At 49.7% G+C, this 24,113-nt stretch overlaps 1 protein-coding gene across 1 annotated transcript; it reads left to right on the top strand.

Annotated features, from left to right (window-relative positions):
* Window positions 1-9,053: 9,053 nt before the first annotated feature.
* Window positions 9,054-13,000, top strand: LOC134673584 (spidroin-2-like; the record flags this gene model as incomplete). Its single annotated transcript, XM_063531581.1, has 6 exons — window positions 9,054-9,335; window positions 9,632-9,733; window positions 9,842-10,399; window positions 11,327-11,428; window positions 12,023-12,569; window positions 12,921-13,000. Coding segments are annotated over exons 1-6 (1,671 nt in total), but the record flags the coding sequence as incomplete, so codon positions are not given.
* Between the last annotated feature and the right edge of the window lie 11,113 nt (window positions 13,001-24,113).

The following is a 24,113-nucleotide window of genomic DNA, read 5'->3' as shown; positions in this document are numbered from 1 at the left end:
TCAAACAATTTTGAAATTTTGAAGACGAATATCCAATCCATAATTTTAAAAGTCGCAAATAAAAAAAACATCGTTTATTTTCGAGGATCTGTCTGGCCTAGTGGGTAGTGACCCTGCCGATGGGCCTGTGTTGAATTCCGGTAAAGGCATTTATTTGTGTGATGAACACAAATATTTGTTCCAGAGTCATGGGTGTTTTCTTTGGGTTACTATCAAATTTTCTAGTATTTATCTATCTATACTATAAGTATATACATAATTATATCGTCGCCTAGCACCCTTAGACCCCGTAGTATATACTTTGCTTAGTTTGGGTTTATTAATTTTACAGTACGCCGGAGCCCAACAAGTCGATGAAGATGCCGCCCTTGAGGCTATGTGGAATTTGGAAAGCCAAATGAGTGAAACCGCATTTGACAAACAGGATTCAGTTTCCGTCGAAAACGGAACAACTTACGAAAAACAAACGACCCGAAAGGAGTTCCACAGACAAGTCGCTAAACCAAATATTTCAGGCGAGGACAAGATAGTGAGGACCTTCGTCATCGAGACCGATGCTGACGGTCAAGAGACCATTTACGAAGAGGATGTGCTCATCCACAAGGTGCCAGGTGGCGGAAGTACGTCTACCACCACTGGACGCCGCGCCATTTCAGGTTTCGGTGGCTCTTCAGATAGCTCCAACGCTGCAGGCAGTGCCGCTGCCAGCTCTGGCCCGCAATATGGTTCAGCATCCTCATCAGCTAATGCTGCTGCATTAGCTCAATCAGGACCACAAGGCCTATACAGACAGCAACAACAAAAACAAGCTAGCGCTGCAGCTAACGCTGGTGCCGCTGCCCAAGTAGGACCAGGCGGACCAGGCGGACCACAAGGCCCATACGGACGGCAACAACAAGCTAGCGCTGCTGCTAACGCTGGTGCCTCTGCCGGCTCTGCTCAAGCAGGATCATACGGACCACAGGGACCACAAGGATCAGCAGCTTCTGCTAGTGCTGCCGGCTCTGCTCAAGCAGGATCATCCCGACCACAGGGACCACAAGGATCAGGAGCTTCTGCTTACGCTACCGGCTCTGCTCAAGCAGGATTATACGGACCATGGGGACCACAAGGATCAGGAGCTTCTGCTAACGCTGCCGGCTCTGCTCAAGCAGGATCATCCCGACCACAGGGACCACAAGGATCAGGAGCTTCTGCTAACGCTGCCGGTTCTGCTCAAGCAGAATCATACGGACCACAGGGACAACGAGGATCAGCAGCTTCTGCTAACGCTGCCGGCTCTGCTCAAGCAGGTCGATCATACGGACCATGGGGACCACAAGGATCAGGAGCTTCTGCTAGTGCTGCCGGCTCTGCTCAAGCAGGATCATACGGACCACAGGGACCAAAAGGACCAGGAGCTTCAGCTGGCGCTTCTGCTACTGTTAATGTTTCATCACGTCCAGAAGAGATCATCATCATTGAGGAGCAACCAGAAGTGACCGTGACTGCCAACGCTAACGCCAATGCTGAAGCACAAGGAACATACGGACCACAAGGCCCACAAGGACCAGCTGGACCACAAGGACCAGCTGGACCATACGGACAACAACAACAACAACAAGCTAGCGCTGCAGCCTCTGCCCAAGCACGATCACAAGGACCAGGCGGACCACAAGGACCAGCTGGACCACAAGGATCAGGAGCTTCTGCTAGTGCTGCCGGTTCTGCTCAAGCAGAATCATACGGACCACAGGGACAACGAGGATCAGCAGCTTCTGCTAACGCTGCCGGCTCTGCTCAAGCAGGTCGATCATACGGACCATGGGGACCACAAGGATCAGGAGCTTCTGCTAACGCTGCCGGCTCTGCTCAAGCAGGATCATCCCGACCACAGGGACCACAAGGATCAGGAGCTTCTGCTAACGCTGCCGGTTCTGCTCAAGCAGAATCATACGGACCACAGGGACAACGAGGATCAGCAGCTTCTGCTAACGCTGCCGGCTCTGCTCAAGCAGGTCGATCATTCGGACCATGGGGACCACAAGGATCAGGAGCTTCTGCTAACGCTGCCGGCTCTGCTCAAGCAGGATCATCCCGACCACAGGGACCACAAGGATCAGGAGCTTCTGCTAACGCTGCCGGTTCTGCTCAAGCAGAATCATACGGACCACAGGGACAACGAGGATCAGCAGCTTCTGCTAACGCTGCCGGCTCTGCTCAAGCAGGTCGATCATACGGACCACAGGGACCACAAGGATCAGCAGCTTCTGCTAGTGCTGCCGGCTCTGCTCAAGCAGGATCATCCCGACCACAGGGACCACAAGGATCAGGAGCTTCTGCTTACGCTACCGGCTCTGCTCAAGCAGGATTATACGGACCATGGGGACCACAAGGATCAGGAGCTTCTGCTAACGCTGCCGGCTCTGCTCAAGCAGGATCATCCCGACCACAGGGACCACAAGGATCAGGAGCTTCTGCTAACGCTGCCGGTTCTGCTCAAGCAGAATCATACGGACCACAGGGACAACGAGGATCAGCAGCTTCTGCTAACGCTGCCGGCTCTGCTCAAGCAGGAACATACGGACCACAAGGACAACAAGGATCAGGAGCTTCTGCTTACGCTGCCGGCTCTGCTCAAGCAGGATTATACGGACCATGGGGACCACAAGGATCAGGAGCTTCTGCTAACGCTGCCGGTTCTGCTCAAGCAGAATCATACGGACCACAGGGACAACGAGGATCAGCAGCTTCTGCTAACGCTGCCGGCTCTGCTCAAGCAGGTCGATCATACGGACCATGGGGACCACAAGGATCAGGAGCTTCTGCTAACGCTGCCGGCTCTGCTCAAGCAGGATCATCCCGACCACAGGGACCACAAGGATCAGGAGCTTCTGCTAACGCTGCCGGTTCTGCTCAAGCAGAATCATACGGACCACAGGGACAACGAGGATCAGCAGCTTCTGCTAACGCTGCCGGCTCTGCTCAAGCAGGTCGATCATACGGACCACAGGGACCACAAGGATCAGCAGCTTCTGCTAGTGCTGCCGGCTCTGCTCAAGCAGGATCATCCCGACCACAGGGACCACAAGGATCAGGAGCTTCTGCTAGTGCTGCCGGCTCTGCTCAAGCAGGATCATACGGACCACAGGGACCAAAAGGACCAGGAGCTTCAGCTGGCGCTTCTGCTACTGTTAATGTTTCATCACGTCCAGAAGAGATCATCATCATTGAGGAGCAACCAGAAGTGACCGTGACTGCCAACGCTAACGCCAATGCTGAAGCACAAGGAACATACGGACCACAAGGCCCACAAGGACCAGCTGGACCACAAGGACCAGCTGGACCATACGGACAACAACAACAAGCTAGCGCTGCAGCCTCTGCCCAAGCACGATCACAAGGACCAGGCGGACCACAAGGACCAGCTGGACCACAAGGATCAGGAGCTTCTGCTAGTGCTGCTGGCTCTGCTCAAGCAGGATCACGAGGACCATGGGGACCACAAGTACAAGGAGCTTCAGCTAACGCTGATGCCTCAGCCCAAGCAGAAACATCCCGACCACAGGGACCACAAGGATCAGGAGCTGCTGCTACTGCTGCCGGCTCTGCTCAAGCAGGAGCATACGGACCACAAGGACAACAAGGATCAGGAGCTTCTGCTTACGCTACCGGCTCTGTTCAAGCAGGATTATACGGACCATGGGGACCACAAGGATCAGGAGCTTCTGCTAACGCTGCCGGCTCTGCTCAAGCAGGATCATCCCGACCACAGGGACCACAAGGATCAGGAGCTTCTGCTAACGCTGCCGGTTCTGCTCAAGCAGAATCATACGGACCACAGGGACAACGAGGATCAGCAGCTTCTGCTAACGCTGCCGGCTCTGCTCAAGCAGGTCGATCATACGGACCACAGGGACCACAAGGATCAGCAGCTTCTGCTAGTGCTGCCGGCTCTGCTCAAGCAGGATCATCCCGACCACAGGGACCACAAGGATCAGGAGCTTCTGCTTACGCTACCGGCTCTGCTCAAGCAGGATTATACCGACCATGGGGACCACAAGGATCAGGAGCTTCTGCTAACGCTGCCGGCTCTGCTCAAGCAGGATCATCCCGACCACAGGGACCACAAGGATCAGGAGCTTCTGCTAACGCTGCCGGTTCTGCTCAAGCAGAATCATACGGACCACAGGGACAACGAGGATCAGCAGCTTCTGCTAACGCTGCCGGCTCTGCTCAAGCAGGTCGATCATACGGACCATGGGGACCACAAGGATCAGGAGCTTCTGCTAACGCTGCCGGCTCTGCTCAAGCAGGATCATCCCGACCACAGGGACCACAAGGATCAGGAGCTTCTGCTAACGCTGCCGGTTCTGCTCAAGCAGAATCATACGGACCACAGGGACAACGAGGATCAGCAGCTTCTGCTAACGCTGCCGGCTCTGCTCAAGCAGGTCGATCATACGGACCACAGGGACCACAAGGATCAGCAGCTTCTGCTAGTGCTGCCGGCTCTGCTCAAGCAGGATCATCCCGACCACAGGGACCACAAGGATCAGGAGCTTCTGCTTACGCTACCGGCTCTGCTCAAGCAGGATTATACGGACCATGGGGACCACAAGGATCAGGAGTTTCTGCTAACGCTGCCGGCTCTGCTCAAGCAGGATCATCCCGACCACAGGGACCACAAGGATCAGGAGCTTCTGCTAACGCTGCCGGTTCTGCTCAAGCAGAATCATACGGACCACAGGGACAACGAGGATCAGCAGCTTCTGCTAACGCTGCCGGCTCTGCTCAAGCAGGTCGATCATACGGACCATGGGGACCACAAGGATCAGGAGCTTCTGCTAACGCTGCCGGCTCTGCTCAAGCAGGATCATCCCGACCACAGGGACCACAAGGATCAGGAGCTTCTGCTAACGCTGCCGGTTCTGCTCAAGCAGAATCATACGGACCACAGGGACAACGAGGATCAGCAGCTTCTGCTAACGCTGCCGGCTCTGCTCAAGCAGGTCGATCATACGGACCACAGGGACCACAAGGATCAGCAGCTTCTGCTAGTGCTGCCGGCTCTGCTCAAGCAGGATCATCCCGACCACAGGGACCACAAGGATCAGGAGCTTCTGCTTACGCTACCGGCTCTGCTCAAGCAGGATTATACGGACCATGGGGACCACAAGGATCAGGAGCTTCTGCTAACGCTGCCGGCTCTGCTCAAGCAGGATCATCCCGACCACAGGGACCACAAGGATCAGGAGCTTCTGCTAACGCTGCCGGTTCTGCTCAAGCAGAATCATACGGACCACAGGGACAACGAGGATCAGCAGCTTCTGCTAACGCTGCCGGCTCTGCTCAAGCAGGTCGATCATACGGACCATGGGGACCACAAGGATCAGGAGCTTCTGCTAACGCTGCCGGCTCTGCTCAAGCAGGATCATCCCGACCACAGGGACCACAAGGATCAGGAGCTTCTGCTTACGCTGCCGGCTCTGCTCAAGCAGGATTATACGGACCATGGGGACCACAAGGATCAGGAGCTTCTGCTAACGCTGCCGGCTCTGCTCAAGCAGGATCATCCCGACCACAGGGACCACAAGGATCAGGAGCTTCTGCTAACGCTGCCGGTTCTGCTCAAGCAGAATCATACGGACCACAGGGACAACGAGGATCAGCAGCTTCTGCTAACGCTGCCGGCTCTGCTCAAGCAGGTCGATCATACGGACCATGGGGACCACAAGGATCAGGAGCTTCTGCTAGTGCTGCCGGCTCTGCTCAAGCAGGATCATACGGACCACAGGGACCAAAAGGACCAGGAGCTTCAGCTGGCGCTTCTGCTACTGTTAATGTTTCATCACGTCCAGAAGAGATCATCATCATTGAGGAGCAACCAGAAGTGACCGTGACTGCCAACGCTAACGCCAATGCTGAAGCACAAGGAACATACGGACCACAAGGCCCACAAGGACCAGCTGGACCACAAGGACCAGCTGGACCATACGGACAACAACAACAACAACAAGCTAGCGCTGCAGCCTCTGCCCAAGCACGATCACAAGGACCAGGCGGACCACAAGGACCAGCTGGACCACAAGGATCAGGAGCTTCTGCTAGTGCTGCCGGTTCTGCTCAAGCAGAATCATACGGACCACAGGGACAACGAGGATCAGCAGCTTCTGCTAACGCTGCCGGCTCTGCTCAAGCAGGTCGATCATACGGACCATGGGGACCACAAGGATCAGGAGCTTCTGCTAACGCTGCCGGCTCTGCTCAAGCAGGATCATCCCGACCACAGGGACCACAAGGATCAGGAGCTTCTGCTAACGCTGCCGGTTCTGCTCAAGCAGAATCATACGGACCACAGGGACAACGAGGATCAGCAGCTTCTGCTAACGCTGCCGGCTCTGCTCAAGCAGGTCGATCATACGGACCATGGGGACCACAAGGATCAGGAGCTTCTGCTAACGCTGCCGGCTCTGCTCAAGCAGGATCATCCCGACCACAGGGACCACAAGGATCAGGAGCTTCTGCTAACGCTGCCGGTTCTGCTCAAGCAGAATCATACGGACCACAGGGACAACGAGGATCAGCAGCTTCTGCTAACGCTGCCGGCTCTGCTCAAGCAGGTCGATCATACGGACCACAGGGACCACAAGGATCAGCAGCTTCTGCTAGTGCTGCCGGCTCTGCTCAAGCAGGATCATCCCGACCACAGGGACCACAAGGATCAGGAGCTTCTGCTTACGCTACCGGCTCTGCTCAAGCAGGATTATACGGACCATGGGGACCACAAGGATCAGGAGCTTCTGCTAGCGCTGCCGGCTCTGCTCAAGCAGGATCATCCCGACCACAGGGACCACAAGGATCAGGAGCTTCTGCTTACGCTACCGGCTCTGCTCAAGCAGGATTGTACGGACCATGGGGACCACAAGGATCAGGAGCTTCTGCTAACGCTGCCGGCTCTGCTCAAGCAGGATCATCCCGACCACAGGGACCACAAGGATCAGGAGCTTCTGCTAACGCTGCCGGTTCTGCTCAAGCAGAATCATACGGACCACAGGGACAACGAGGATCAGCAGCTTCTGCTAACGCTGCCGGCTCTGCTCAAGCAGGTCGATCATACGGACCATGGGGACCACAAGGATCAGGAGCTTCTGCTAACGCTGCCGGCTCTGCTCAAGCAGGATCATCCCGACCACAGGGACCACAAGGATCAGGAGCTTCTGCTAACGCTGCCGGTTCTGCTCAAGCAGAATCATACGGACCACAGGGACAACGAGGATCAGCAGCTTCTGCTAACGCTGCCGGCTCTGCTCAAGCAGGTCGATCATACGGACCACAGGGACCACAAGGATCAGCAGCTTCTGCTAGTGCTGCCGGCTCTGCTCAAGCAGGATCATCCCGACCACAGGGACCACAAGGATCAGGAGCTTCTGCTTACGCTACCGGCTCTGCTCAAGCAGGATTATACGGACCATGGGGACCACAAGGATCAGGAGCTTCTGCTAACGCTGCCGGCTCTGCTCAAGCAGGATCATCCCGACCACAGGGACCACAAGGATCAGGAGCTTCTGCTAACGCTGCCGGTTCTGCTCAAGCAGAATCATACGGACCACAGGGACAACGAGGATCAGCAGCTTCTGCTAACGCTGCCGGCTCTGCTCAAGCAGGTCGATCATACGGACCATGGGGACCACAAGGATCAGGAGCTTCTGCTAACGCTGCCGGCTCTGCTCAAGCAGGATCATCCCGACCACAGGGACCACAAGGATCAGGAGCTTCTGCTTACGCTGCCGGCTCTGCTCAAGCAGGATTATACGGACCATGGGGACCACAAGGATCAGGAGCTTCTGCTAACGCTGCCGGCTCTGCTCAAGCAGGATCATCCCGACCACAGGGACCACAAGGATCAGGAGCTTCTGCTAACGCTGCCGGTTCTGCTCAAGCAGAATCATACGGACCACAGGGACAACGAGGATCAGCAGCTTCTGCTAACGCTGCCGGCTCTGCTCAAGCAGGTCGATCATACGGACCATGGGGACCACAAGGATCAGGAGCTTCTGCTAGTGCTGCCGGCTCTGCTCAAGCAGGATCATACGGACCACAGGGACCAAAAGGACCAGGAGCTTCAGCTGGCGCTTCTGCTACTGTTAATGTTTCATCACGTCCAGAAGAGATCATCATCATTGAGGAGCCACCAGAAGTGACCGTGACTGCCAACGCTAACGCCAATGCTGAAGCACAAGGAACATACGGACCACAAGGCCCACAAGGACCAGCTGGACCACAAGGACCAGCTGGACCATACGGACAACAACAACAACAACAAGCTAGCGCTGCAGCCTCTGCCCAAGCACGATCACAAGGACCAGGCGGACCACAAGGACCAGCTGGACCACAAGGATCAGGAGCTTCTGCTAGTGCTGCCGGTTCTGCTCAAGCAGAATCATACGGACCACAGGGACAACGAGGATCAGCAGCTTCTGCTAACGCTGCCGGCTCTGCTCAAGCAGGTCGATCATACGGACCATGGGGACCACAAGGATCAGGAGCTTCTGCTAACGCTGCCGGCTCTGCTCAAGCAGGATCATCCCGACCACAGGGACCACAAGGATCAGGAGCTTCTGCTAACGCTGCCGGTTCTGCTCAAGCAGAATCATACGGACCACAGGGACAACGAGGATCAGCAGCTTCTGCTAACGCTGCCGGCTCTGCTCAAGCAGGTCGATCATACGGACCATGGGGACCACAAGGATCAGGAGCTTCTGCTAACGCTGCCGGTTCTGCTCAAGCAGAATCATACGGACCACAGGGACAACGAGGATCAGCAGCTTCTGCTAACGCTGCCGGCTCTGCTCAAGCAGGTCGATCATACGGACCATGGGGACCACAAGGATCAGGAGCTTCTGCTAGTGCTGCCGGCTCTGCTCAAGCAGGATCATACGGACCACAGGGACCAAAAGGACCAGGAGCTTCAGCTGGCGCTTCTGCTACTGTTAATGTTTCATCACGTCCAGAAGAGATCATCATCATTGAGGAGCAACCAGAAGTGACCGTGACTGCCAACGCTAACGCCAATGCTGAAGCACAAGGAACATACGGACCACAAGGCCCACAAGGACCAGCTGGACCACAAGGACCAGCTGGACCATACGGACAACAACAACAACAACAAGCTAGCGCTGCAGCCTCTGCCCAAGCACGATCACAAGGACCAGGCGGACCACAAGGACCAGCTGGACCACAAGGATCAGGAGCTTCTGCTAGTGCTGCCGGTTCTGCTCAAGCAGAATCATACGGACCACAGGGACAACGAGGATCAGCAGCTTCTGCTAACGCTGCCGGCTCTGCTCAAGCAGGTCGATCATACGGACCATGGGGACCACAAGGATCAGGAGCTTCTGCTAACGCTGCCGGCTCTGCTCAAGCAGGATCATCCCGACCACAGGGACCACAAGGATCAGGAGCTTCTGCTAACGCTGCCGGTTCTGCTCAAGCAGAATCATACGGACCACAGGGACAACGAGGATCAGCAGCTTCTGCTAACGCTGCCGGCTCTGCTCAAGCAGGATCATCCCGACCACAGGGACCACAAGGATCAGGAGCTTCTGCTAACGCTGCCGGTTCTGCTCAAGCAGAATCATACGGACCACAGGGACAACGAGGATCAGCAGCTTCTGCTAACGCTGCCGGCTCTGCTCAAGCAGGTCGATCATACGGACCACAGGGACCACAAGGATCAGCAGCTTCTGCTAGTGCTGCCGGCTCTGCTCAAGCAGGATCATCCCGACCACAGGGACCACAAGGATCAGGAGCTTCTGCTAGTGCTGCCGGCTCTGCTCAAGCAGGATCATACGGACCACAGGGACCAAAAGGACCAGGAGCTTCAGCTGGCGCTTCTGCTACTGTTAATGTTTCATCACGTCCAGAAGAGATCATCATCATTGAGGAGCAACCAGAAGTGACCGTGACTGCCAACGCTAACGCCAATGCTGAAGCACAAGGAACATACGGACCACAAGGCCCACAAGGACCAGCTGGACCACAAGGACCAGCTGGACCACAAGGACCAGCTGGACCATACGGACAACAACAACAACAACAAGCTAGCGCTGCAGCCTCTGCCCAAGCACGATCACAAGGACCAGGCGGACCACAAGGACCAGCTGGACCACAAGGATCAGGAGCTTCTGCTAGTGCTGCTGGCTCTGCTCAAGCAGGATCACGAGGACCATGGGGACCACAAGTACAAGGAGCTTCAGCTAACGCTGATGCCTCAGCCCAAGCAGAAACATCCCGACCACAGGGACCACAAGGATCAGGAGCTGCTGCTACTGCTGCCGGCTCTGCTCAAGCAGGAGCATACGGACCACAAGGACAACAAGGATCAGGAGCTTCTGCTTACGCTACCGGCTCTGCTCAAGCAGGATTATACGGACCATGGGGACCACAAGGATCAGGAGCTTCTGCTAACGCTGCCGGCTCTGCTCAAGCAGGATCATCCCGACCACAGGGACCACAAGGATCAGGAGCTTCTGCTAACGCTGCCGGTTCTGCTCAAGCAGAATCATACGGACCACAGGGACAACGAGGATCAGCAGCTTCTGCTAACGCTGCCGGCTCTGCTCAAGCAGGTCGATCATACGGACCATGGGGACCACAAGGATCAGGAGCTTCTGCTAACGCTGCCGGCTCTGCTCAAGCAGGATCATCCCGACCACAGGGACCACAAGGATCAGGAGCTTCTGCTAACGCTGCCGGTTCTGCTCAAGCAGAATCATACGGACCACAGGGACAACGAGGATCAGCAGCTTCTGCTAACGCTGCCGGCTCTGCTCAAGCAGGTCGATCATACGGACCACAGGGACCACAAGGATCAGCAGCTTCTGCTAGTGCTGCCGGCTCTGCTCAAGCAGGATCATCCCGACCACAGGGACCACAAGGATCAGGAGCTTCTGCTTACGCTACCGGCTCTGCTCAAGCAGGATTATACGGACCATGGGGACCACAAGGATCAGGAGCTTCTGCTAACGCTGCCGGCTCTGCTCAAGCAGGATCATCCCGACCACAGGGACCACAAGGATCAGGAGCTTCTGCTAACGCTGCCGGTTCTGCTCAAGCAGAATCATACGGACCACAGGGACAACGAGGATCAGCAGCTTCTGCTAACGCTGCCGGCTCTGCTCAAGCAGGTCGATCATACGGACCATGGGGACCACAAGGATCAGGAGCTTCTGCTAACGCTGCCGGCTCTGCTCAAGCAGGATCATCCCGACCACAGGGACCACAAGGATCAGGAGCTTCTGCTAACGCTGCCGGTTCTGCTCAAGCAGAATCATACGGACCACAGGGACAACGAGGATCAGCAGCTTCTGCTAACGCTGCCGGCTCTGCTCAAGCAGGTCGATCATACGGACCACAGGGACCACAAGGATCAGCAGCTTCTGCTAGTGCTGCCGGCTCTGCTCAAGCAGGATCATCCCGACCACAGGGACCACAAGGATCAGGAGCTTCTGCTTACGCTACCGGCTCTGCTCAAGCAGGATTATACGGACCATGGGGACCACAAGGATCAGGAGCTTCTGCTAACGCTGCCGGCTCTGCTCAAGCAGGATCATCCCGACCACAGGGACCACAAGGATCAGGAGCTTCTGCTAACGCTGCCGGTTCTGCTCAAGCAGAATCATACGGACCACAGGGACAACGAGGATCAGCAGCTTCTGCTAACGCTGCCGGCTCTGCTCAAGCAGGTCGATCATACGGACCATGGGGACCACAAGGATCAGGAGCTTCTGCTAACGCTGCCGGCTCTGCTCAAGCAGGATCATCCCGACCACAGGGACCACAAGGATCAGGAGCTTCTGCTTACGCTGCCGGCTCTGCTCAAGCAGGATTATACGGACCATGGGGACCACAAGGATCAGGAGCTTCTGCTAACGCTGCCGGCTCTGCTCAAGCAGGATCATCCCAACCACAGGGACCACAAGGATCAGGAGCTTCTGCTAACGCTGCCGGTTCTGCTCAAGCAGAATCATACGGACCACAGGGACAACGAGGATCAGCAGCTTCTGCTAACGCTGCCGGCTCTGCTCAAGCAGGTCGATCATACGGACCATGGGGACCACAAGGATCAGGAGCTTCTGCTAGTGCTGCCGGCTCTGCTCAAGCAGGATCATACGGACCACAGGGACCAAAAGGACCAGGAGCTTCAGCTGGCGCTTCTGCTACTGTTAATGTTTCATCACGTCCAGAAGAGATCATCATCATTGAGGAGCAACCAGAAGTGACCGTGACTGCCAACGCTAACGCCAATGCTGAAGCACAAGGAACATACGGACCACAAGGCCCACAAGGACCAGCTGGACCACAAGGACCAGCTGGACCATACGGACAACAACAACAACAACAAGCTAGCGCTGCAGCCTCTGCCCAAGCACGATCACAAGGACCAGGCGGACCACAAGGACCAGCTGGACCACAAGGATCAGGAGCTTCTGCTAGTGCTGCCGGTTCTGCTCAAGCAGAATCATACGGACCACAGGGACAACGAGGATCAGCAGCTTCTGCTAACGCTGCCGGCTCTGCTCAAGCAGGTCGATCATACGGACCATGGGGACCACAAGGATCAGGAGCTTCTGCTAACGCTGCCGGCTCTGCTCAAGCAGGATCATCCCGACCACAGGGACCACAAGGATCAGGAGCTTCTGCTAACGCTGCCGGTTCTGCTCAAGCAGAATCATACGGACCACAGGGACAACGAGGATCAGCAGCTTCTGCTAACGCTGCCGGCTCTGCTCAAGCAGGTCGATCATACGGACCATGGGGACCACAAGGATCAGGAGCTTCTGCTAACGCTGCCGGCTCTGCTCAAGCAGGATCATCCCGACCACAGGGACCACAAGGATCAGGAGCTTCTGCTAACGCTGCCGGTTCTGCTCAAGCAGAATCATACGGACCACAGGGACAACGAGGATCAGCAGCTTCTGCTAACGCTGCCGGCTCTGCTCAAGCAGGTCGATCATACGGACCACAGGGACCACAAGGATCAGCAGCTTCTGCTAGTGCTGCCGGCTCTGCTCAAGCAGGATCATCCCGACCACAGGGACCACAAGGATCAGGAGCTTCTGCTTACGCTACCGGCTCTGCTCAAGCAGGATTATACGGACCATGGGGACCACAAGGATCAGGAGCTTCTGCTAACGCTGCCGGCTCTGCTCAAGCAGGATCATCCCGACCACAGGGACCACAAGGATCAGGAGCTTCTGCTTACGCTACCGGCTCTGCTCAAGCAGGATTATACGGACCATGGGGACCACAAGGATCAGGAGCTTCTGCTAACGCTGCCGGCTCTGCTCAAGCAGGATCATCCCGACCACAGGGACCACAAGGATCAGGAGCTTCTGCTAACGCTGCCGGTTCTGCTCAAGCAGAATCATACGGACCACAGGGACAACGAGGATCAGCAGCTTCTGCTAACGCTGCCGGCTCTGCTCAAGCAGGTCGATCATACGGACCATGGGGACCACAAGGATCAGGAGCTTCTGCTAACGCTGCCGGCTCTGCTCAAGCAGGATCATCCCGACCACAGGGACCACAAGGATCAGGAGCTTCTGCTAACGCTGCCGGTTCTGCTCAAGCAGAATCATACGGACCACAGGGACAACGAGGATCAGCAGCTTCTGCTAACGCTGCCGGCTCTGCTCAAGCAGGTCGATCATACGGACCACAGGGACCACAAGGATCAGCAGCTTCTGCTAGTGCTGCCGGCTCTGCTCAAGCAGGATCATCCCGACCACAGGGACCACAAGGATCAGGAGCTTCTGCTAGTGCTGCCGGCTCTGCTCAAGCAGGATCATACGGACCACAGGGACCAAAAGGACCAGGAGCTTCAGCTGGCGCTTCTGCTACTGTTAATGTTTCATCACGTCCAGAAGAGATCATCATCATTGAGGAGCAACCAGAAGTGACCGTGACTGCCAACGCTAACGCCAATGCTGAAGCACAAGGAACATACGGACCACAAGGCCCACAAGGACCAGCTGGACCACAAGGACCAGCTGGACCATACGGACAACAACAACAACAACAAGCTAGCGCTGCAGCCTCTGCCCAAGCACGATCACAAGGACCAGTCGGACCACAAGGACCAGCTGGACCACAAGGATCAGGAGCTTCTGCTAGTGCTGCTGGCTCTGCTCAAGCAGGATCACGAGGACCATGGGGACCACAAGTACAAGGAGCTTCAGCTAACGCTGATGCCTCAGCCCAAGCAGAAACATCCCGACCACAGGGACCACAAGGATCAGGAGCTGCTGCTACTGCTGCCGGCTCTGCTCAAGCAGGAGCATACGGACCACAAGGACAACAAGGATCAGGAGCTTCTGCTTACGCTACCGGCTCTGCTCAAGCAGGATTATACGGACCATGGGGACCACAAGGATCAGGAGCTTCTGCTAACGCTGCCGGCTCTGCTCAAGCAGGATCATCCCGACCACAGGGACCACAAGGATCAGGAGCTTCTGCTAACGCTGCCGGTTCTGCTCAAGCAGAATCATACGGACCACAGGGACAACGAGGATCAGCAGCTTCTGCTAACGCTGCCGGCTCTGCTCAAGCAGGAACATACGGACCACAAGGACAACAAGGATCAGGAGCTTCTGCTTACGCTGCCGGCTCTGCTCAAGCAGGATTATACGGACCATGGGGACCACAAGGATCAGGAGCTTCTGCTAACGCTGCCGGCTCTGCTCAAGCAGGATCATCCCGACCACAGGGACCACAAGGATCAGGAGCTTCTGCTAACGCTGCCGGTTCTGCTCAAGCAGAATCATACGGACCACAGGGACAACGAGGATCAGCAGCTTCTGCTAACGCTGCCGGCTCTGCTCAAGCAGGTCGATCATACGGACCATGGGGACCACAAGGATCAGGAGCTTCTGCTAACGCTGCCGGCTCTGCTCAAGCAGGATCATCCCGACCACAGGGACCACAAGGATCAGGAGCTTCTGCTAACGCTGCCGGTTCTGCTCAAGCAGAATCATACGGACCACAGGGACAACGAGGATCAGCAGCTTCTGCTAACGCTGCCGGCTCTGCTCAAGCAGGTCGATCATACGGACCACAGGGACCACAAGGATCAGCAGCTTCTGCTAGTGCTGCCGGCTCTGCTCAAGCAGGATCATCCCGACCACAGGGACCACAAGGATCAGGAGCTTCTGCTTACGCTACCGGCTCTGCTCAAGCAGGATTATACGGACCATGGGGACCACAAGGATCAGGAGCTTCTGCTAACGCTGCCGGCTCTGCTCAAGCAGGATCATCCCGACCACAGGGACCACAAGGATCAGGAGCTTCTGCTAACGCTGCCGGTTCTGCTCAAGCAGAATCATACGGACCACAGGGACAACGAGGATCAGCAGCTTCTGCTAACGCTGCCGGCTCTGCTCAAGCAGGTCGATCATACGGACCACAGGGACCACAAGGATCAGCAGCTTCTGCTAGTGCTGCCGGCTCTGCTCAAGCAGGATCATCCCGACCACAGGGACCACAAGGATCAGGAGCTTCTGCTTACGCTACCGGCTCTGCTCAAGCAGGATTATACGGACCATGGGGACCACAAGGATCAGGAGCTTCTGCTAACGCTGCCGGCTCTGCTCAAGCAGGATCATCCCGACCACAGGGACCACAAGGATCAGGAGCTTCTGCTAACGCTGCCGGTTCTGCTCAAGCAGAATCATACGGACCACAGGGACAACGAGGATCAGCAGCTTCTGCTAACGCTGCCGGCTCTGCTCAAGCAGGTCGATCATACGGACCAAGGGGACCACAAGGATCAGGAGCTTCTGCTAACGCTGCCGGCTCTGCTCAAGCAGGATCATCCCGACCACAGGGACCACAAGGATCAGGAGCTTCTGCTAACGCTGCCGGTTCTGCTCAAGCAGAATCATACGGACCACAGGGACAACGAGGATCAGCAGCTTCTGCTAACGCTGCCGGCTCTGCTCAAGCAGGTCGATCATACGGACCACAGGGACCACAAGGATCAGCAGCTTCTGCTAGTGCTGCCGGCTCTGCTCAAGCAGGATCATCCCGACCACAGGGACCACAAGGATCAGGAGCTTCTGCTTACGCTACCGGCTCTGCTCAAGCAGGATTATACGGACCATGGGGACCACAAGGATCAGGAGCTTCTGCTAACGCTGCCGGCTCTGCTCAAGCAGGATCATCCCGACCACAGGGACCACAAGGATCAGGAGCTTCTGCTAACGCTGCCGTCTCTGCTCAAGCACAAGGGCCAGCAGTTGGACCACAACAAGGCCCACAAGGACTAGCCGCGTCACAAGGATCAGCTAGCGCTTTAGCTTCCACTCAATCAGGACCAAACGGCCCATACGGAAGCCCAGTCATTATCATCGAGGAAGTTCCATCTTCTGCTGAAGCTTCTGCCAACGCTAACGCTGGTTCATACGCACCAGCGGCTCCATACGGATCTTCAGCTAGCGCTGGTGCCTCTGCCGCCGCCGGATCAGGATACGGATCAGGCTCCGGCAAACCATGGTACGGAGGACGCAAGGTCTGCCGTCTCTCACGCAGACAATTCGTCGTCAAGATCGGTACCAGACGCCAACCATGTCGTACTTGCTAGTTATTTAATTTCTTTTTGTAATTCTTTTTCTAATTCTTTTTCTGTGGATACATCTTTTTTTTCTCTTTTATTTTAATAAATTCTGGCATATCAACACGTTATTTTCTTTATTTCCCCTTATGTGAATTTCCCCTAGTCATTCGGTAATGTTTCATTCGGTAACAATAGCAGTTTGTGTTACAATAGTCCGGTGGCCGGCTGCATGAACCAAACCTCATCAAAAAATAGAATATACCTACCCTGTAGTGGTACCTGACATTTAGTAGCTTCCAACGCACTTGGTCGGCCTAGGCTTAACCTGGCAGATTTTGTGCAAAAATTCATCAAAAAAAACCTCATCGAAAAATAGAATGAAACTTGTATGGTAGGATACCTGACCTTGAGGACAGTAAAAAAAAGTGGTCGGCCTCACCTTAGCCGGGCAGTTTTTGCAGTCCGACCAGATTTATTGGGTCACGTGAGAGCTACAATTTACCTCATCGAAAAATAGAATGAAACAAACGGATTATAATAGCTCAAATAAGCCTGTTGACGTATGTCTTGGTCGGCCTCACCTTAACCTGGCAGTTTTTGCAGTCCGACCAAATTTATAAAAAAATCATCAAAATTTTTTTATCGAAAAATCGTATTAAACTTGTATGGTACGATAGCTGCCTTTGAGGACGGTAAAAAAAAAGTGGTCGGCCAAATCCTGTGTTGGCAGGTTCCTGTGTCCGGCCAATTTTGTGGTACCATGTGAGAGTTACAATTTACCTCATCGAAAAATAGAATGAAACAAACGGATTACATTAGCTAAAATAAGCCTGTTGACGTATGTCTTGGTCGGCCTCACCTTAACCTGGCAGGTTTTGCAGTCCGACCAAATTTATAAAAAAATCATCAAAAATTTTTTATCGAAAAATCGTATGAAACTTGTATAGGACGATAGCTGCCTTTGAGGACAGTAAAAAAAAAGTGGTCGGCCAAATGCTGTGTTGGTAGGTTTCTGTGTCCGACCAATTTTGTGGTACCACGTAAGAGCTACAATTTACCTCATCGAAAAATAGAATGAAACAAACGGATTATATTAGCTAAAATAAGCCTGTTGACGTATGTCTTGGTCGGCCTCACCTTAACCTGGCAGGTTTTGCAGTCCGACCAAATTTATAAAAAAATCATCAAAAATTTTTTATCGAAAAATCGTATGAAACTTGTATAGGACGATAGCTGCCTTTGAGGACAGTAAAAAAAAAGTGGTCGGCCAAATGCTGTGTTGGTAGGTTTCTGTGTCCGACCAATTTTGTGGTACCACGTAAGAGCTACAATTTACCTCATCGAAAAATAGAATGAAACAAACGGATTATATTAGCTAAAATAAGCCTGTTGACGTATGTCTTGGTCGGCCTCACCTTAACCGGGCAGTTTTTGCAGTCCGACCAATTTTATAAAAAATCATCAAAATATTTTTATCGAAAAATCGTATGAAACTTGTATGGTACGATAGCTGCCTTTGAGGACGGTAAAAAAAAAGTGGTCGGCCAAATCCTGTGTTGGCAGGTTCCTGTATCCGACCAATTTTGTGGTACCATGTGAGAGCTACTATTTACCTAATCGAAAAATAGAATGAAACAAATGGATTATAATAGCTAAAATAAGCCTGTTGACGTATGTCTTGGTCGGCCTCACCTTAACCGGGCAGTTTTTGCAGTCCGACCAAATTTATAAAAAAATCATCAAAATATTTTAATCGAAAAATCGTATGAAACTTGTATGGTACGATAGCTGCCTTTGAGGGCGGTAAAAAAAAAGTGGTCGGCCAAATCTTGTGTTGGCAGGTTCCTGTGTCCGACCAATTTTGTGGTACCATGTGAGAGCTACAATTTACCTCATCGAAAAATAGAATGAAACAAATGGATTATAATAGCTAAAATAAGCCTGTTGACGTATGTCTTGGTCGGCCTCACCTTAACCTGGCAGCTTTTGCATGCCAACCAAATTTATAAAAAAATCATCAAAATTTTTTTGTCGAAAAATCGTATGAAACTTGTATTATGTAACTTAAACTAAATGTAACGTATTAAATTTGGGCAGACTGCAAAAACTGCCAGGCTACGGTGAGGCCGACCAAGCCATACGTCAACAGGCTTATTTTAGCTAATGTAATCCGTTTGTTTCATTCTATTTTTCGATGAGGTAAATTGTAGCTCTTACGTGGTACCAAAAAATTGGTCGGACACAGGAACCTGCCAATACAGGATTTGGTCGACCACTTTTTTTTACTGTCCTCAAAGGCAGCTATCGTACTATACAAGTTTCATACGATTTTTCGTTAAAAATTTTTTGATGATTTTTTATTAATTTGGTCGGACTGCAAAAACTGCCAGGTTAAGGTGAGGCCGACCAAGACATACGTCAACAGGCTTATTTTAGCTATTATGATCCGTTTGTTTCATTCTATTTTTCGATGAGGTAAATTGTAGCTCTTACGTAGTACCACAAAATTGGTCGGACACAGGAACCTGCCAACACAGAATTTGGCCGACCACTTTTTTTTTTTACTGTCCTCAAAGACAACTATCGTACTATACAAGTTTCATACGATTTTTCGATATTAAAATTTTGATGATTTTTTTTTAAATTTGGTCGGACTGCAAAAACTGCCAGGTTAAGGTAAGGCCGACCAAGACATACGTCAACAGGCTTATTTTAGCTATTATAATCCGTTTGTTTCATTCTATTTTTCGATGAGGTAAATTGTAGCTCTTACGTAGTACCACAAAATTGGTCGGACACAGGAACCTGCCAACACAGGATTTGGCCGACCACTTTTTTTTTACCGTCCTCAAAGGCAGCTATCGTACTATACAAGTATCATACGATTTTTCGATAAAAAATTTTTGATGATTTTTTTATAAATTTGGTCGGACTGCAAAAACTGCCAGGTTAAGGTGAGGCCGACCAAGACATAAGTCAACAGGCTTATTTTAGCTATTATAATCCGTTTGTTTCATTCTATTTTTCGATGAGGTAAATTGTAGCTCTCACGTGATCCAATAAATCTGGTCGGACTGCAAAAACTGCCAGGCTAAGGTGAGGCCGACCACTTTTTTTTTACTGTCCTCAAGGTCAAGTATCCTACCATACAAGTTTCATTCTATTTTTCGACGAGGTTTTTTTTGATGAATTTTTGTCCAACGTTTTTGCCATTTTAACTCACATTATAGACGGGTCTAACGCGAATTATATTCAATTAACTTTATTTACCGACTTTATTTAATGTGAGTTAATATGTATTCAAAACGCGAAAGTTTAAAATATTATATTGTTTTTGCCATTTGTACAAAATCTGCCAGGTTAAGCCTAGGCCGACCAAGTGCGTTGGAAGCTACTAAATGTCAGGTACCTCTACAGGGTAGGTGTATTCTATTTTTTGATGAGGTTTGTTTCATGCAGCCGGCCACCGGACTACAAGAGATCAAAGGATAATATATTTCCGTCAAGGGCGTTCATTGAATCCCGAATGAAGCGACGTATTCTACAATAGAATCCCGAAAGTAGTGAGGGATTCTAAAGTAGAATCCTGAGCGTAATGAGGGATTCAAGTGTTAACGCCCAAGACGAAATAATTTTGATACCGTGTGGCACATACTGCTTTTCACATCAACTATGAGGAAAATAATAAATCTTAATGTTGACATTGTTCACACAATGTGATGCTTAAACAGATTATTTGAGCTAAAAAAATTATGTACAAAAAAATTAAAAATTGTGTGCTTGAACAGAAATGTGTCACTTTGATCCCTCCTAGCAGGGAGGAAAAGTGCCACTTTGATCCCTCCTAGCAGGGAAAAAAAGCTCTTTTCCGAATAGGTGGTATGAAATAGTAGTTTGTGTTACAAGGGATCAAAATGATATATTTCCGTCAAGGGCGTGCTTTGAATCCTGAATGAAGCGATGGATTCTAAAGTAGAATCGTGAGCATAATGAGGGATTCAAGTGTCAACGCCCAAGACAAAATAATATTGATACCGTGTGACACATACTGCTTTTCACATCAACTATGAGGAAAATAAAAAAATCTTAGTGTTGACTCTACAGTGTTGCCACTATTTTAATTTCTACTCTTTTTTGCCAGGCTGTACATACGATGTTTATAGTTAATTATATTAATATTTTATACTGGCAATAAAATATAGTTGAACAGAAAAGTGCCACTTTGATCCCTCCTAGCAGGGAAGAAATTTCCATTTCCTGATTAGGTGATGTGAAAAGATTTTTTAATCCTTATACATGAAAAGATTATCTACTCATGGTTAAATTTTGAAATCTGGAACAGCTTGCTTGGTTATCAATATTAACACGAGGGGTTAACTATTTTAGTCGCAACGTTTATTTCAATATTGACTTATTACTGTGTTTGTAGTTTTAGCAATATTTAATATATAATTTGACAAAAGAATCATAATAATTAATAAACAATCACCAGATTTCTTCGAAGGCTGAGATCCACTTAAAAATCAAGTATTTACATAACCGGTCCAAGATTTGACCCTTGTGGAACACGTGCTTTAATGTATGTGAGAATCTGCCTGACCCGCGCCCCTTAAGGTGATCAGTGGTCCATTTTGATTCTGGATGTCATGTTAAGACATCGTGCTATCAATAAATAAAAATAAAAAACACATTTTTGTTCCAAGTTGTGGCAGACTGGCCTTCTGGTCTTAGCTTGTCCGGAAGGACGAATAAAATAAGCATTTTTTTTTAAAACACAATTTTTGTAACATCGGTGATGTGTTGTGCCTGTTCGAAAATGAACGAAAAAAAGTGTAATCTGTAGTGCCAATGGATAAAGTGATTAAGAATTAGTTATTTGAAATTTCGATCCTTACTTGTCGAAGTGGAAAGATATCGATTGGAGTTGCTTTTTTGCATTGCATTCTTTACAACCTGGATAAAGAGGTAAGATTTAGTTAATAACTACATTATACTATACATATTATATTTATAACATGTATGTTATATTAAATCCTTAAAATTACTTATAATACTATAAATAGAGTCAATTAAATTAGATACAATACAATATTATTAATAAATGCAGAACAATGATACCAATACATAATAAATGCCAACTAAATTTATAACTAACTTAAAATTACAAAATCACAAAAAATCTTAACCTAAACTAACAAGTTAACAACTATTAACTAACTACTACTACTATATACTACTATATGCTACTACTACTATATACTATAAATGATTTTTATCCAAAAATACCAAAAAAAAAAGATACATTATCACTACATTTTCAATTCTATTCCATTTGAATTATCCGCAAGCGTTTCTTCTACCGGCCATGTTGCCACAATCTTTCACCGTTCAAATAAGTATGCCTATACCGTTTTAATGTTCAGTGTTCACACTTCACAGTACTTAAATAGAGGAAAATGGGGACTACGGTTGTATGGAGATGACGTGACGTCGTCCCTTTCGTCTTAACTCTTGTAAATATAGGTTAGGTTACTAAAATTTTAAAGCGAATTTAGTTTTCTAGTTTGCCGCTAATTTGCCGCCTTTTTTCAGTTTTTTTTTCTAACCATAAACTATACTTGTAAATGAGATTTAAAAAAACAACACACGCACTGTGTGACAAAAGAGCAGTTTTCTTGGCTGTACCTGTACGAATTTTTCGATATATTGCGCATGCAGAATTAAAAAACATTGAAATTCGTCTGACTATTTTAGTTTCAGATTGCATACATAGATGGCTCTGGTTATGGGTGCGTCCTAATAAAAGTTATTATATTATAATATTCTTTATTGTAACCATAGTATTTAATACTTCCAAGTAGGTAATTAAATTTAAAAAGAATAATAATGTGGAGGCAATGTGTTGATTTTGTTCTACGAAATTCGAACATCTACTCGGCTATTATTTTCTAATAAGATTTTTTCATATTGGAATGGTTCACGAATGGTTTTATAAGTAGATAGGTACTTAAGTACCTATTGGATCTCTATACAGTAGGTATGTACTTTTCAGAATGAAAGGCAAAGCAACAGACCCATTAATGTTTAGGTCATACTGAGCAACTTTTACTATGGGACCAGCCCCGAAAATGTATTTGAAGCGTGTATTAGCACACAAAAAATATCAAAAGTTATAAACAAAAAAAGGGAAGAAAAAGTAGATATTTTATAAAAGAGGAGGATATTTCCAATCAAACATTCTATACTTGCAGAACTGTATCTCTATTATTTATACTTTTTATTCAACGCTGAACACAGCCCTCCGCGCCTCATTTTCGAGAAACGCGCGCGCCGTGAAAAAACGATTACGTGACATTAAATATAATTTTAAAGGTATTAAATATTCATTAAAATTTAAAAAAAATATGGTGTAGTTAAAACATGTCAACACATATGTATAATACTTGTAGAAATTTATCTTAAAGTTATTTTTTTAACAAGTTAGGCAATTGTTAATTAGCAAAATTTTCTCAAACTTCCTTCTTTATTGAAAACGACAAAAAATGTATAAATAACTATCGTAAAATTTTGTCACTTTCTAGTGCCCATGAATTGACATTCAATGCGATAGGTATAGTTGTGAGTCGTTGAATGTAAATAGCCTGCGCAGCTCCAAGGATAGTTTCGGAAGGGGGCGTCGCAATGAGAGAGGGGGCCTACGGGGGTTCAATATAATTCCCTGGAACTTAAAAGTAGCTGATATATAATTATAAATTGAAGGATACATAAAAAGTATGATTTTATCGACCGATGCCTGCATTAAATCGATTACAAAGTAACAAAACCAAACAGGTACTAATTCAAAATGGCGGCGTAGTGGAAAGTATGCGGATACTAATCGTGTCACTTTGATAGATGGTTTGCGAAACAATGGCGCTTACACCATTTTACCTTTGGCGTCGTACTCGTCATCCAATGTTTGTATAATGGGAACCGTGGTGTCAAAAGGGGGTAAGGGACGTGCAACGCTACATAGGCCTATGTGCAAAAATACGGGAAATGTTCGCAAAAGTGTGAGAGCCGTGCGCGGGACGACGATGATTTTGAAATGATGATCATGGAAACTGTATAGAAATAGTATTTAGTCTGTACCTACTGTATTTTATATTGTATTGAAATATCTAGAGAAGTTTTGAAATGAGCACCACAATTTTTAAATGTAGGGTGGTAAAAATTAAATAAATACGTAGTACCTAGTTACCTACTTACCTATAGTTGTAAACTTATGACCAAATTAATAATTGCTACCTACCTACTGAGTTTCAAATAGAAAAGGTACTTGCCTTACACAAAATAAGTAGATAGGTATGTACAAAGCTATAGCCTGGATTCTAATTATAAGTACGTAAGTATTTTATGGTTTATAGTATTTGCCCATAAAATTTATTCCAGAAATTTTATTTACCTGCCAACAATCAAAAATATCTAACACATTTCGAAATTGCATTTGAATATCATCGAACCTTGTTTGACAGTAAAC

The sequence above is a fragment of the Cydia fagiglandana genome, chromosome 18 (genome assembly GCF_963556715.1).
Source record: "Cydia fagiglandana chromosome 18, ilCydFagi1.1, whole genome shotgun sequence".
Classification (NCBI taxonomy): Eukaryota; Metazoa; Arthropoda; class Insecta; order Lepidoptera; family Tortricidae; genus Cydia; species Cydia fagiglandana.
The sequence above is the reverse complement of the archived record's forward strand: the minus strand, read 5'-3'. Positions and strand labels throughout refer to the sequence as shown.